At 41.9% G+C, this 15075-nt stretch overlaps 2 protein-coding genes across 8 annotated transcripts in view; one reads left to right on the forward strand and one right to left on the reverse strand.

Moving 5' to 3' along the window:
• The first annotated feature begins 2756 nt into the window (after positions 1 to 2756).
• The window catches only part of SH3GLB2 (SH3 domain containing GRB2 like, endophilin B2), a 48767-nt gene continuing 36448 nt past the window's right edge, over positions 2757 to 15075 (forward strand). For 4 of the 7 annotated variants that reach the window (XM_073541010.1, XM_073541007.1, XM_073541011.1 and 1 more), the window contains exon 1: positions 2758 to 2938. In XM_073541010.1, coding sequence (XP_073397111.1) covers positions 2876 to 2938 — 63 coding nt within the window. In that variant the 5' untranslated portion in view covers positions 2758 to 2875. Of the gene's footprint in view, positions 2939 to 15075 lie in introns of all 7 variants that reach the window. The other 3 variants (XM_073541006.1, XM_073541008.1, XM_073541009.1) reach the window with 1 other exon arrangement.
• On the reverse strand, positions 4579 to 13977 carry LOC141046793 (uncharacterized). The gene is made up of 3 exons (XM_073541419.1): positions 13090 to 13977; positions 12372 to 12845; positions 4579 to 4706 (listed from the first exon to the last, which is right to left on the reverse strand). The coding sequence occupies exons 1-3, from the start codon at positions 13253 to 13255 to the stop codon at positions 4579 to 4581; spliced, it is 768 nt and encodes a 255-aa protein (XP_073397520.1). The 5' UTR covers positions 13256 to 13977.

Below are 15075 nucleotides of genomic sequence, written 5' to 3' on the forward strand. Positions count from 1 at the left end.
TCTCGGGATTCCCAATCCGTGCTTTCAGGATTCTTGGAGTTCCCAAGCGGTCGGACTCTCAGCGATCACCAAATTATCCCTCATCTAAGATAGACGATAACGTTTCTTTTTTTTGGAGGGTGGGGGAGAAAGAAGGATGAGGGAGGAGGCTGGGAGTGGAATAATCCTTTAATAGGTTGGACTTATATAGGTGGAAATATTTGAACTTTGAGGGACCAATGTTCTCATGAGCTTTCACAAGTAATATTATATGTGACCAGTAGGGGGAGAACTAAAACTGTATTTGAGAGTAGAATTACGGCAATCAGTACCAACTTCATTTACAGTACTTATTAATAATAATAATAATAATTATTATTATTATTATTATTATTATTTTATATCAATTCCATCTTTTCAGGTTTGTGATTTTTTATTTTTTTTTTATCACAATATTTCATATAAACCTCCTTTCATTCCTTAAAGGGAACCTGTCATGTTGAAAATGGCATCTTATCTGCAGGGCGGGATGTTATAGAGCTTTTATTTTTGCAGTATTCAATGTGTATAATGATTCTCCATGTCAGTACATTAATGGTGATACCGAACGTATTTTTTTTTTTCTGTGAAAACCATAGGTAGCACTCATACGCCGAGATTGGACGTGTGAATGAGACCTATGGGCTTGTTTTTGCAACCTTTTTTCTCATTGATATCACTTTGAGGCACATATAACGTTCTGATAGCTTTCGGCATACAACGTACGATTTAAATTTATTTATATATATATATATATATATAAATACTAGCTGAAGAGCCCGGCGTTGCCCGGGCATAGTAATCAACTGTGGTTAGTTATAACAAATTATAATGATTATATTGCACATAAAAACATTTCACATCATATATTCAACACTACAATTTTGCTACACAAATTAACTAAACGATTACCCAAGTATTGATAGTATTTTATTTTCAAATCATTCACGAGCCTTTTGATAAACAACATTTTTGGTTTTTCCTTTCGGTGCAAAGATGAACAGATTTTTGGCAGTTTCGACTCTTGAACAGATCACATAAAGTTGTCCATGAGAAAAGCATGGAGATTGCAAATCGATCCCTACTACTTTCAAGGACTGTCCCTGAGCATTGTTAATGGACATTGCAAATAGCAGTTGAACTGGAAACTGGAGGCGTTTAAAATAAAAAAACAAATCAGATGGAATGAGTGGAATTCTTGGAATGAAAATGTCCTCTCCTTTGGCACATCCTGTTTCTGAGCTGTGTATCTAACCCTATCCTGTGTGATAATGTCTGCTGAGCTGTGTACCTAATCATCTCCTGTGTGATACTTTCTGCTGAGCTGTGTATCTAATCCTATCGTGTGTTACTGACTGCTCAGCCGTGTATCTAATCCTATCCTGCGTGATACTGACTGCTGAGCAGTGTATCTAATCCTATCCTGTGTGATACTGACTGCTGAGCCGTGTATCTAATCCTCTCCTGTGTGATACTGACTGCTGAGCCGTGTATCTAATCCTATCCCGTGTGATACTGACTGCTGAGCCGTGTATCTAATCCTATCCTGTGTGATACTAGGCTCCCCCTGTAGTCTGTGTCAGAGGGTGGTCTGTGTTGGCTCGGTAATAAATTGTGTTATTTCCAGCTTTACAGAAGGACGATAACACCATAGAAATGATAAGAATAATAGGCCTCAGTTACCACAACTGTCTACAAAGAAAACTGTTGCTGATAGCAACCAATCACAGCTCATTTTTCATCTTTTAAACAGCTCTGGGACAGCGTGGCAAGTTTTGAGTTTCAACTTTTATGTGGCGAGGTTGGTGTATGTGTGGTGATATATGTGTTGAAGCATGTGGTAGTGTGTGGCGCATTTTGCGTGTGCGTTCATATAATAATCTTTATTTTTATATAGCGCTAACATATTCCGCAGCACTTTACAGTTTTGCACACATTATCATCACTGTCCCCGATGGGGCTCACAATCTAAATGCCCTATCAGTATGTCTTTGGAATGTGAGAGGAAACCAGAGTACCTGGAGGAAACCCACGCAAACACAGGGAGAACATACAAACTCCTTGCAGATGTTGTCCTTGGTGGGATTTGAACCAAAGACCCCAGCGCTGCAATGCTAACCACTGAGTCACCGTGCTGCCCATCCCTGTGTGTGGTGAGCATACCATGTCAGGGCCCCACCTTAGCAACTGTACGGTATATACTCTTTGGCGCCATCGTCCCCCTTTTTCACATCTGGCAGCTGTCAATTTGCCTCCATCACTTTTCCTTTCACTTTTTCCCCATTATGTAGATAGGGGAAAAATTGTTTGGTGAATTGTAACACGTGGGGTTAAAATTTCGCCTCTCGGGGTCCAGACGTGTGACTGTGCCAAATTTTGTGGCTGTAGCTGCGACGGTGCAGATGCCTATACCGGACATACACACACACATACATACACACATACATACATACACACACACACACACATTTAGCTTTATATAATATATATATATATATATATATAAAAACTATGAACGGCTATAGCGCACTAATTGCAGATTATGGTGTAATTAATAATATATGTGTTCCTGACTTAGTAAATATTGATGTGGCGATTCATCACCGTGTTGAAGTGCAAACTATAGTACATGTATATGATTATTATTGTTAGAAGAATTACCAAAGTGAATTTTCCAAAATGACAGGTGGATGGATGATGCTTCCCGTTTAAGAGGCTGGGCAGGCGATCCTGGAGCGACTAGATGCAGCTAGTTGGATGGTGCGGTGATAGATTGAGCTGGGCTGGTGGGAGGATCTGGGAGGCAGCTGGTTACTGCTAGCACACAGGAGCAGGAGCTGGAGCTGCTGCAGACACCATGGATTTCAATGTGAAGAAGCTGGCTTCTGATGCTGGGGTGTTCTTCACCAGGGCTGTGCAGGTAGGAGGCAGCAGGGGCTGTGTGTGTGGGAGTATGGGGAGCTGCACTGCACCCTCCCCTCTGCAGCATCCTCTGCTTCTTCTTATCCCTCCATCTTTGCTGCATCTCCCCATTAGACTGGCCTCCATCCACCTGCTAAGCAGAGCTGCTGGGAAGTGGAGCTGCTCCTCTCTGCTGTGAGCCTCCATTGCTGTCCCTGTGCAAGTGCAGCTGCTGCAGAACATCATCCTCATCATCCTAATGCATATCTTAATAGCATTTTCTTCTCTTTCTTCCCCATGCATAGTGACCCTGGATTCATTACTCAGCCCTGCACCAGGGTGGAACAAATAGGGTGCAGAGGATGTAACCATATGTAATTACCCCTACACCTAAACATAAGAGCTAATAGTATGTTGGTTTCCCAGTGAGTTTAGTGAGCCTGGTCTCTTACTGACCTGCAGGGTGAGGGTCATGGCTGGTGGGTGGGCTACGCTAGGGGGTGCAGCAAGCTGCTTTGGCTTATGCATGGTATTTCAGAACAGTGGTAGTGCAGAGGATTGCCCTAAGCCTAGCCACAGTTCTTCGTATCTATAGGTGTCAATGGGCATCGGTTTGGGTGCGATTGGGGTCACAGCAGCGAGGTCTGACTCGCCACTCGCTCTAGAGATAAGGGGGGGATTTTTGTAAATAAAATGCATACCCACTGCTCCCACCTCAGTTAGACGGGGATGTCATCATGATATCATTTCCTCTGGTGTAGTGGTGTTCGTTTTGCTGCAGGGTTTCACCTACACCGCTGCTGTGACCCAAAACGATGTTGTTCTTTGTGATTTATCCATTCGTTGGTTGTGGCACCGCACAACTTATGCAAATGAAGCCTCAAGTGTCCACTGGGCATATTTCAACCACTATAAGTCCAGATTCAGATGGGCGTAATTCACGTTCAGTATACAGATCACAATACCTGTATTGACCTTGGATCTCCTGACTTGAACCAGGAGACAGAAGGTCGGCCTAGGCATTGTGGTCCATGTACGGACCATGATATATGCCTGTCTGCACCTGGCCTAAGGAGTCTGCTCATACTTGGGTCGTGTTAGTTGTGCTGCTGGTACCCCAACTGGGCAGAACTGTCAGTCCTGAGCTCTCTTTTTGGCAGTGAGGACAAGTGCTGGCTTTTTTTTCTCTCTGCCATACAGGATTTCATTTACACTGTGTAGGCGTTAATTGCATCAGTCGTTTTGGCCAGGGTCAATCTTGGCGACAATCACAATATGCCCAGCGGACACTTGAGTCTGCATTTGGTGAAGGTGCATGTTATAAGGCATGTTGTTAATGTGGGAGCGGTCTAGAGGGGTAAACGCTGCTGACTGTTTCCCTTTACTGTGCAAACTAAGTGAAAATATCAGATAAGTCCATACTGGAATTCTGTGGTCATCCCTTATATTACTGTAGGACAGAAGACCTGTATTTATAGCTTCTGTGGGACAACTTATTATGAGTTGATTCTTTCAACAGGTATAAAATAACGAATTAAGCAAAAAGATTTCCAGTATCCTGGTCATAGGTTCATGGTCACCAGTCCCAGGACCTTTCAAACTTCCTCCTACCTGCTGACGTTCCTGGCACCTGTTTTGATTAGTAGTCCTAGCGCAACGTTATGTGTACATCACCCGCTGGACATTCTGGTCAGCAGAAATTCCGGCAAATAGGAGGAGGTTCACGTGGTTCTGGTTTGGTGGCCTCAGATCTCTGACCTGGATCCTGCAAATCTTCTTGCTCAGCTCTAAAAAATAATCCAAAAGAGCTCAATAGAAAGTGACTTTTTTGTTAGTACCCATTGGCCATGATGGGCTTTGGCCCTTTTATCTTGCCCCTTTTTATACCTTTTAAAGGTTTTGGATTTTATATCTTTTTGTCTGTAGCTCCTACAAGTATAAGTTGGGTGGGCCATGTGTACCACCACTGTCCCCTCAGAATAAGGACTTCCAAAACTTGGTGTGTGAAAAACAAGCCTGACTAAGGTTTTGCTCCATGCCGACCAGTGACGGTACCAATCTCCATCATCCCAGTAGATGTGGTCGTAGACCATAGAACAAATACTACTTGTCCACCCTGTGATCTGCGCAAGGAACTCCTTTTGCATTGATCCATGCATGAGGCTTCGACCAGCAAGGAGACATCATGAAGACCCTTGGAGGGGTACTGCTGTGCAAACTCATGTTGTATATTGAACTTCAATGAAAGGGTTAAGGCCGTGCCAGTCGCAGCTGTCTTGTGACTGTCACACTCCCTTGGGCTTCTGTGGAATAACAATACTCTATTCATTGAGCTGTGGCCGCAGGTAAGCGCCAAAGTTATGGATTTGTTGAGCCTCCAAATAATATGCATGCCGCTAATTATCGACAAGATCTGTCTGTCTTATGGAGCTGGGAAGAAGGATCCTCGAGAGGAAGGCTCGGGCTCTGAAATATTAATAACTTTGCTCGTTAATACTGCCCATTCTGTAATTAGCGACGTGTTGAAGGCATCATATGCTTCTGGGTAGCTCTGCACCTGGTGAAATTTTTGAAGCTGGTGCAATGGTCCTATGGTGGGCCACATAATAAGGTACTACGGCTGTAACACTTGGACCCTCTACAGTTCTACTGAACAGATCTTGTGCAACACGTGGGGAACCTACAGTGGCTTGCAAAAGTATTCACCCCTTTGACTTTTTACCTATTTGTTACATTACAACCTGTTTAAATATTTTTGTATTCCGATTTCTGTATAATTCATCAGCACTAAGTAATCTAAGTTGGTGAAGTGAGAAATATAGGCAAAAATTAAATATATGGGATCAAATAACTAAAAATTTGCATGGACATATGTATTCACCCCTTTTGTGATGAAGCCCCTACAAATTTACGGTTCAAGCAATTCCGTTCATAAGTCCCATACTTTCTACACAGGTGGACGACCTGTCACTATCTAAGTGTCACATGTCTGTCAGTATATACACTTTACCTTTTCTGAAAGGCCACAGAGGTTGCAACACCATTAACAAGAGGCACCACTAACCAAACACCATGAAGACCAAGGAGATCTCCAAACAAGTCAGGGACAAAGTTGTTGAGAAGAACAAGTCATGGTTAGGTTATCGAATAATAGCTCAATTTCTGATTTCCCCCCCCCCCCAGAGCACCATCCACTCTATTATCATCAAATGGAAATAGCGTGGTACCACAGCAAACCTACCAAGAGAGGGCCGGCCACCAAAACTCTCAGCCCAGGCAAGGAGGGCATTAATCAGAGGCAGCACAGACACCAAAGATAACCATGAAGGAGCTGCAGAGTTCTCAAGCAGAGACTGGAGTATCTGTCCATACAATAACAATAAGCCGTACACTCCATAGAGGTGTCCTTTATGGAAGAGTGGACAGAAAAAAATGCCTTTACTTGCTCACAAAAATTATAAGGCTCATTTGAGTTTTGTGGGAGACTCCACAGGAAGGTGCTGTTGTCGGATGAAACCAAAATTGAACTTTTTGGTCACCAAGTAAATGCTATGTCTGTCATCAAACCAACACAGCTCTTCGTTCCAAGAACACCATCCCCATAATGAGACATGGTGGTTGCATCATCATGCTGTGGGGATGTTTTTCGGCAGCAGGGACAGGGATAATGGTCAGTGAAAAGGAAGATGGATGGTGCAAAATACAGGAATATTCTTGAGCAAAACCTGTATTAGTCTGTCAGTGATTTGAGACTGGGACGGAGGTTGGCCTTCCAACAAGGCAATAACCCAAAGCATACTACTGAAGAAACACTCGGGTAGTTTTAGTGGAAATGTGTAAACATTGGGCTTTGACTAGGCCACGCCAATGACCTTAATCCAATTGAGAATCTGTGGTCGGACATGAAGATTGCTGTTCACTAGTGATGAACAAGCGTGCTTGGAAATCCTGTTATCACAGCATGCTCTGTTGTTATCCAAGTATATCAGGCATGCTTGAGTAATATGTTGAAGTCCACGCGGCTGCATCTTTTGTGACTGTTAGGTTAGTTTCACACTAGCGTATGGCAGAGCTGCGGAGGGATGCAGACTTCCTCCGTGAAGCTCTGCCCACGGCCGTACCACCTCCGGTCAGCTCCGCCTCCGTCGGCATGCAGCCTGCGTACCCTATCTTTAGCATTGGGTACGCAGGCCGTGCGGATGTTTGCGGATGCCTCTGCATGCGTTGTTTTAACTGTGCGGCGACCTGCGCCGAACGCAACGTGTTGCATTTTGGTGCGGTCGCCGCACCGTGAAAACGACGCATGCAGAGGCATCCGCATACATCGACACTGCCTGCGTACCTATTGCTAAAGATGAGGTATGCAGGCTGCATGCCAACGGAGGTGGAGCTGACCAGAGGAGGTGCGGCGGTGGGCGGAGCTTCACGGAGGAAGTCCGCAGCTCCTCCATGTGCTAGTGTGAAACTAGCCTTAGACAGCTGCAATACATTCAGGCATGGCCTAGCAAGCAGAAAATTCCTGCATGTGTTGCGGCTGTCTAACAGCCACAAAACATGCAGCCGCAGGGACTTGAACATATTACTCGAGCATGCTCTGATAACGCGATATCCAAGCACGCTCCCTCGTCGCTACTGTTCAAGAGAGGAAACCATCTAACTTGAAGGAGCTGGAGCAGTTTTACCTTGAGGAATGGACAAAAATCCCAGTGTCAAGATGTGGAAAGCTCATAGAGACTTATCAGAAGCGATTTGTAGTTGTAGCAAAAAGAGGTTCTACAAAGTACTGACTTTAGGGGGTGAATAGTTATGCACAATGAGATTTTCAGTTATTTTGTCCTATTTGTCGTTTGCTTTACAATAAAAAGAAAGCAAAATGTTCAGTTATAGGCATGTTCTTTACATGAACTGATGCAAACCCTCAGAAAACAGTGAGATAGTTTAACACGAAAAATGCCGGTGTGTGTGAATACTTTGGCTAGCCACTGTAAGTGGGTGAAGGTGTTGCAGCCTTAGGCTATGTGCACACATTGCGGATTCTGCTGCGGATCCGCAGCGTTTCAGGCTCTGCAGCAGATTTATCTGCATTGTACAGTGCCATTGTTTTCAATGGTAAACTGAAAAACGCTGTGCACATGCTGCGGATTTTTCCGCGGGTTCAAATCCGCAGCATGTCAATTCTTTGTGCGGAATCCGCAGCGGTTTCACACCTTCTCCATTGTAGAGGTGTGAAACCGCAGGGCTAAACTGCAGGCTAATCCGCAGGTCTTTTGACCTGCATATTTTCCCAAATCCGCGCTGACAAATCCGCAGCACCTAACTACGTGTGCACTAGGGTGACCACAAAAAATCGATGTCGGAATTTTGTCCGTCTGGACCCCACAAAACAATTCCCCTTTCCAGATATTGAGATAGCCAAAATATGAGCTCGATCAAACGACGTTAACCCGTGCCGCTCGTCGCTCAAAGTTTGAAAAAATCCAAATTTTTGGCCAAAAAGCTGACATATGGAGCCATAACTCCAGAACGGTAAATAATAAAAACACGCTTAATATCTCAAAAGAAAGCTAATGTTATTCTTCAAAATTTATATTTGATACATAATTGTTGTTATTTTAAGTCAAACTGAGTTACAACAGCTTTTAGCCCAAAGAACGTGACCTGGTACCACTAGGAGCAATGGAGCATACTTCGTATATTTTGTTATTAAGTGATAAATTTTGTTTTTTTTTTGGTATATTTTTGAGTTTAAAGTAGAAATCTAACAAAAAAACAAGTAATACTGATAAGTCTAATGACATTTTTTATTTTAAAATAAAAAAATGAGGTATATAATACATACAAAACACACAGAAAAGATACAGACGTAGTACCTACATGAGTTGATAATTTTACATAGTTATCTAACCTATTCTAGAGCTTTTGTTAAAGTAGTTTTTGAAACGTCAGAATATAATGCTCGGCATTTGCTTACAACTTGCAGGACATATTGCTTTTGTTCTTCATCTTTTGTCAGAAGGTCGTTAAAGTCGGTTATTAACCCCTTAACGACCGCTGATACGCCTTTTAACGGCGGTAATTAAGGGTACTAAAACCACAGCGCCGTTAATTCACGGCGCTGTGATTTAAGTGAATAGCGCCCCCCAGTGTCGGATTTTCTCCGGGGTCTCGGCTGCCAGGGGTAGCCGAGACCCCAGAGAACATGAATCGGTCGGTTTTTACCGACCCCCGCTTTTGCGATCACCGTTATTAACCCTATAACGGCGACCGCAAAAAAAAAAAAGCCGCGATTTTGCATTTAATTTCTCTCTCCTCAAATGTGATCGGACATCAAAGGAGAGAGAAATAGGGTCCCCGATTCCCCCCCGGTACCTCTCCGTGGCCCTCCGTCCCCTCCCGGTGGTCCCACGTCCCGCCGGCATCCTCCGATGGGCGCCGCCATCTTGAAAATGGCTGGCGCATGCGCAGTGCGCCCGCCGGGAATCTGCCGGCTCCGGCTGGCAGATTCCATTCATTATTTTGATCACTATGATAAACGATCATAGTGATCAAAATAAAAAAAAAAATAGTACATAATCCCCCCATTTATCACTCCCTTATATAGGCTAATATAATGGCATAAAGAAAATATTTTTTTTTTCAGTTTTCCGTTAGGGTTAGGGTTAGGGTTGGGCTAGGGTTAGGGTTGGGCTAGGGTTAGTGTTAGGGTTGTGCTAGGGCTAGGGTTAGGGCTCGGGTCACGACTAGGGTTAGAATTAGGGTTAGGGCGAACTAGAATTAGGATTAGGGATTAGGGTTAGGGTTGGGATTAGGGTTAGGGGTGTGTTGGGGTTAGGGTTGGAGCAAGAATTGAGGGGTTTCCACTATTTGCCAACTTTGGGGGTCTAAAAATTGGGGTCTAAAAAAATCACTTTTGTGGAAATAAAAAAAGACTTTTTATTTTCACGGCTCTACGCTATAAACTTCTGTGAAGCACTTGAAGGTTCAAAGTGCTCACCACACATCTAGATAAGTTCCTTAATGGGTCTAGTTTCAAAAATGGGGTCACTTGTGGGGGGTTTCCACTGTTTAGGCCCATCAGGGGCTCTGCAAGCGCAACATGATGTCCGCAGACCATTCCATCAAAGTCTGCATTCCAAAATGGCACTCCTTCCCTTCCGAGCTCTCCCATGCGCCCAAACAGTGGTTCCCCCCCACATATGGGGTATCGGCGTACTCAGGACAAATCGCATAACAACTGTGCGGGTATGATTTCTCCTGTTACCCTTGTAAAAAATAAAAATTTGGGGGCGAAAAGATCATCTTTGTGGAAAAAAATAGATTTCTTATTTTCACGGCTGTACGTTATAAACTTCTGTGAAGCCCTTGGGGGTTCAAAGTGCTCACCACACATCTAGATAAGTTCCTTAATGGGTCTAGTTTCCAAAATGGGGTCACTTGTTGGAGGTTTCTACTGTTTAGGCACATTAAGGACTCTCCGAACGCAACATGGCATCCGATCTCAATTCCAGCCAATTCTGCATTGAAAAAGTCAAACGGCGCTCCATCCCTTGCGAGCTCTGCCGTGTGCTGAAATAGTGGTTTACCCCCACATATAGGGTATCGGCGTATTCAGGAGAAATTGTACAACAAATTTTGTGGTTGATTTTCTCTTTTAACACTTGTGAAAATAAAAAAAAATTGGTTCTGAAGTAAATTTTTTGCAAAAAAAAGTTAAATATTAATTTTTTCCTTCCACATTGCTTTAGTTCCTGTGAAGCACTTAAAGGGTTAATAAACTTCTTGAATGTGGATTTGAGCACCTTGAGGGGTCTAGTGTTTAGAATGGTGCCACTTTTGGTTATTTTCTGTCATGTACACCCCTCAAAATTACTTTAAATATGATGTCGTCCCTAAAAAAAATGGTTTTGTAAATTTTGTTGTAAAAATGAGAAATCGCTGGTCAACTTTTAACCCTTATAACTCCAAAATTGTGCTGATGTAAAGTAGACATGTGGGAAATGTTATTTATTAAGAAATTTGTGTGACACATCTCTCTGATTTGAGGGCATAAAAATTTAAAGTTTTAAAATTGCAAAATTTTCAAAATTTTCGCCATATTTCCATTTTTTTCATAAATAAACACAAGACTTATCAAAGAAATTTTACCACTAATATGAAGTACAATATGTCACGAAAAAACAGTCTTAGAATCAGCGGGATCCATTAAAGCGTTCCAGAGTTATAACCTCATAAAGGGACAGTGGTCAGAATTGTAAAAATTGGCCTGGTCATTAAGCTGCAAACTGGCTCTGTCGCTAAGGGGTTAATTTAACACCACGCTCAGCCATATCATTAACTACTTTTAATGTTTTGACAATTTTTAATCCTTCTTGGAAGTCATTATTTTGAGGCCAGGTGTTTGGATTTTGTCTTAGGAAATCTGTTTTTTATATTAAATCAGTCAAAGAATGTAAATGTTTCTTTGGTAAGTAAATTTACCAATCCTCCATCAACTACCTCTTTTAATTTTTCTTTCCTAACTTTTGGATTTACAACCCTAGCGTGCTCTGATGGTTCATCTGTGCTACTGAGCAATTTATTAGCCATTAACAACTTTTCATTGTCTGTAATGGTGGGATCAAAAAACGATAATCCCACCAACTCTGCATTCAAATACCACAAATGGTTGGAAAATTTGGTCAGGGCTATTTCTGCAATGTTGTTGTCACATTCTTTATAGTCTAACAGACTATGCAAAATACCTAAATCTTGCTTTGGTGCAAGATGAGCTTTTGAAGCATTGAACCAAGCTTTACAATAAATTTTAACTAGGAAAACAGAAATGGCACGCACAGAACTTTCTTCTTCTTTAGACATCTTAAATTGACGACGAAAAATGAACATTTTTAAGCAGTAAATAGCCTTTGCCATCCACCTAGCGTGATGAATGGCTCCTGGAGTTCTAAAACCCACAACATTGCAGTCTAGTGATCCAACAAATACGAGAACCAACTGCAACAGTTCCTTGTAGTCATCTCTGGGGTGGCTCTCAGTTAATTTGGTCTCGAATTCAGCAGTAACATTTGCAATTACTTCTGGAGTTAGCTGCTTTTGTATTAGATTGTCACTGATACCTGTGTTGTCTATCTTGGGCCACGCAGTGAGGAATCTTTTGAAAATGTCTCGATGAGGTCCAGTGGTTGATCCCATTTTTGTGTCGAATACGCCTCTTAACACAATTTCCAAGATATGGTGACGGCAAGCTAGGTGTAGCAATTCTCTTCCTAACATTTGCTCCAATAGGACGCATGCTCCTTTGAGTCTTCCCGTGTTCGATGCTGCAGTGTCGAAGCACATCGCCTTGACGGTGTTGGGAAGACCCCATTCCTGTAGGCATTCATATACAGCTACGGCTTGCTCTTCTCCAGAGCTGCTTGCTGTTACAGGAACTCCCAGCAGCTGTTCCTTTTCGCCATATGAAATAGCAATAGCTATTCGCTCACATTGCTCATGGTTTAAAACACCCGGTAAAAGTTTACCATCCCAATGGACAACCACGGGCTCTTTTTCAGGAATGTTTACTTTATCTAAAAAATGTTTAGTATATTGTTCTCTGAACATTTGCCTTCTAGAATGTAATAAAGTTTTCGAGACTTTGTACTCAAGAGGGTCAAGGTTTATTGCTTCTAGAGTAGCTATTAAAATTCTCGTGGCATTTCTGTCGGATACCTTACATCGATCTAACACAATGGATAATTTCATGTTTAAAATCTCTTTAACGCCCCTTGCAAATGAAACTTTCATCCTCTTGCTCTCAGATGGTCCTGAATCTTCTGCAGCTTCTTCAGGGATGTCCATTTCCTCCAAGCTCTCAAGTTCCTGGTAGATGCTGTCCTCTTCAGTATCTTCTTCTTTTCCTTCTTCGAGCTTGTCTTCATCATCCGTCTCTAAGAAGCAACAAAAGAAAGAGAAAAAAAAGACTATAAAAACTTGTTTTAGCAGAATAGTAATAATACATAGGTACTAAATTACCTACTTCTAATTATCAATAGGTATTATTTTAAGAATATAAACTCAATCATAAAGATGCCAAATGATGCTCTCATGTACAATTTTCTTTCAATTATAATGAAACTATTTACTTATTTGTTTATCTACTTTTTAGAATAAATAATAATAAAATAAACTCACCAATATCAAAAGTTTCTTCTTGGATTTGTCGGTTCATTTTTGCAAGTTCCTTTTGCGCCTTGATTTCTTCAGCTCGAGACAACTTGAGATCCACTCCAGCCATGGAACCTGGGCGGCCCTTCTGCCTCTGTTTCACGAGAAATGCCTTATCTTCTTCCAATTTCATCAGAGCCAAGGCATCTTGTTGAGCAATATCAAAGAGATCATTCAACTTTTCAACAAACTGTTTAAATTTGTTCTTGGCCGTTTCCGATGTTTTCTTCCGGTCTTTTTGAAGACTTCTCCACTCGGCGTGAAGTTTTTCCAGCTTAGTAATTGCATCTTGCTCATGTTTAGTCGGGATTCGAGCTTTCCCCCAAAAAATGAACACTTCTCGTATGGTCAGTTTAGCTGATTCTCTTACAGTTAATTTCACAGTACGTAAATTATAAAATAAAGCACATAAGACTTGACGATTTGAGGGTAGTTTACAACCTGTGATCTGGTGAATGGGATAGCCCACAAGAAATAATTTTATCCTTGTTCCGGCTTTGTACACCTGATGTGAATGCCATTTCAGAGTCCAATAGGTAAATAACAGTTAACTAGAAAAACGAAACAAAATATATTACAAACTTTAATTTCAATAAAATATTTTCAAATATCTTTTAAAATAATACTATAATATCGCGCATCACCCCTACTCTGGAACTCTCTACCACAACATATCAGACTCTCACCTACCATCGAAACCTTCAAAAAGAGCCTGAAGACCCACCTCTTCCGACAAGCCTATAACCTGCAGTAACCACCGATCGACCAAACCGCTGCACGACCAGCTCTACCCTCGCCTACTGTATTCTCACCCATCCCTTGTAGATTGTGAGCCCTCGCGGGCAGGGTCCTCTCTCCTCCTGTACCAGTTATGACTTGTATTGTTTAAGATTACTGTACTTTTATTATGTATACCCCTCCTTACATGTAAAGCGCCATGGAATAAATGGCGCTATAACAATAAATAATAATAATAATAATAGCTATAAAAACAATAACACACACACTTGGAAAATTTAAAAATAAGTTAAAATATCTTCACTGGATAATTGTTCGATCTAACCAGCTCAAAGGTACTTTAGAAACTAAACTGAATAAATAAAAGGTCGGTTGTACGCTGAAGTAAAATCACCATCCCTAAAATAGAAATTACATGCACCCTGTGTGTAACATATAAATTTTGAAGAACAACATTAGCTTTCTTTTGAGATGTTAAGCGTGTTTTTATTATTTACCATTCTGGAGTTATGGCTCCATATGTCAGCTTTTTGTCCAAAAATTTGGATTTTTTTCAAACTTTGAGCAACGAGCGGCACGGGTTAACGTCGTTTGATCGAGCTCAAATTTTGGCTATCTCAATATCTGGAAAGGGGAATCGTTTTGTGGGGTCCAGACGAACAAGATTCCAACATTTTTTTTCCCCCCATAAGAGATCCGGTCACCCTAGTGTGCACATAGCCTTATGGGGAAGGTTCTTGTGCTGCAAATTCTCCGACTGAAAACTCTATATGCAACTTGTAAAGTCCCCATATGACTGTTTTTTTTTTTTTATGTGTCCGACATTCACGGTCAGAGTATGGACTGTGATGTTCAGACTGTTCATGGGACTCCTTGCCTGAAAGCTAAAGCTTCATAGGCCTATATGAGGCTCTAACAAATGGGTCAAGGCCCACGGCGGGTCAGGACATCGTGGTCTGTACTTGGATCAAGAATATTGGACTGAAGCAGTAGAGTTCCGCAGGTCATATCACGTCTTTGCCTTACAAAGCCCCTCTTTATCACATTTAAAATGTTTGGATATTTATTTTATGTGCAGCTTTTGTACAAATAGAAATTGGGGGCGTGTATTAAACCACAATTCCTTCAACATAGGGACTTACAAAGTCTGGTGTGTGGAGACTAGAAAAACCACCCTTTGCTCTATTCTGACCAATGATGGTAGCTCATGGTATG

This window comes from Dendrobates tinctorius, unplaced genomic scaffold (genome assembly GCF_039654945.1).
Source record: "Dendrobates tinctorius isolate UK_male_01 unplaced genomic scaffold, ASM3965494v1 ptg000120l, whole genome shotgun sequence".
In the NCBI taxonomy this organism is placed as follows: Eukaryota; Metazoa; Chordata; class Amphibia; order Anura; family Dendrobatidae; genus Dendrobates; species Dendrobates tinctorius.

Coding starts and splice junctions, on each gene's coding strand:
- LOC141046793 (XM_073541419.1), bottom strand. CDS start 13,255: ATGAAATTGGAAGAAGATAAGGCATTTCTCGTGAAACAGAGGCAGAAG. Junction 12,846..13,089: donor AGAAGAAACTTTTGATATTG/GTGAGTTTATTT, acceptor GTTGCTTCTTAG/AGACGGATGATGAAGACAAG. Junction 4,707..12,371: donor AGCTATTGCTATTTCATATG/GCGAAAAGGAAC, acceptor ATTATTTTTTAG/AGCTGAGCAAGAAGATTTGC.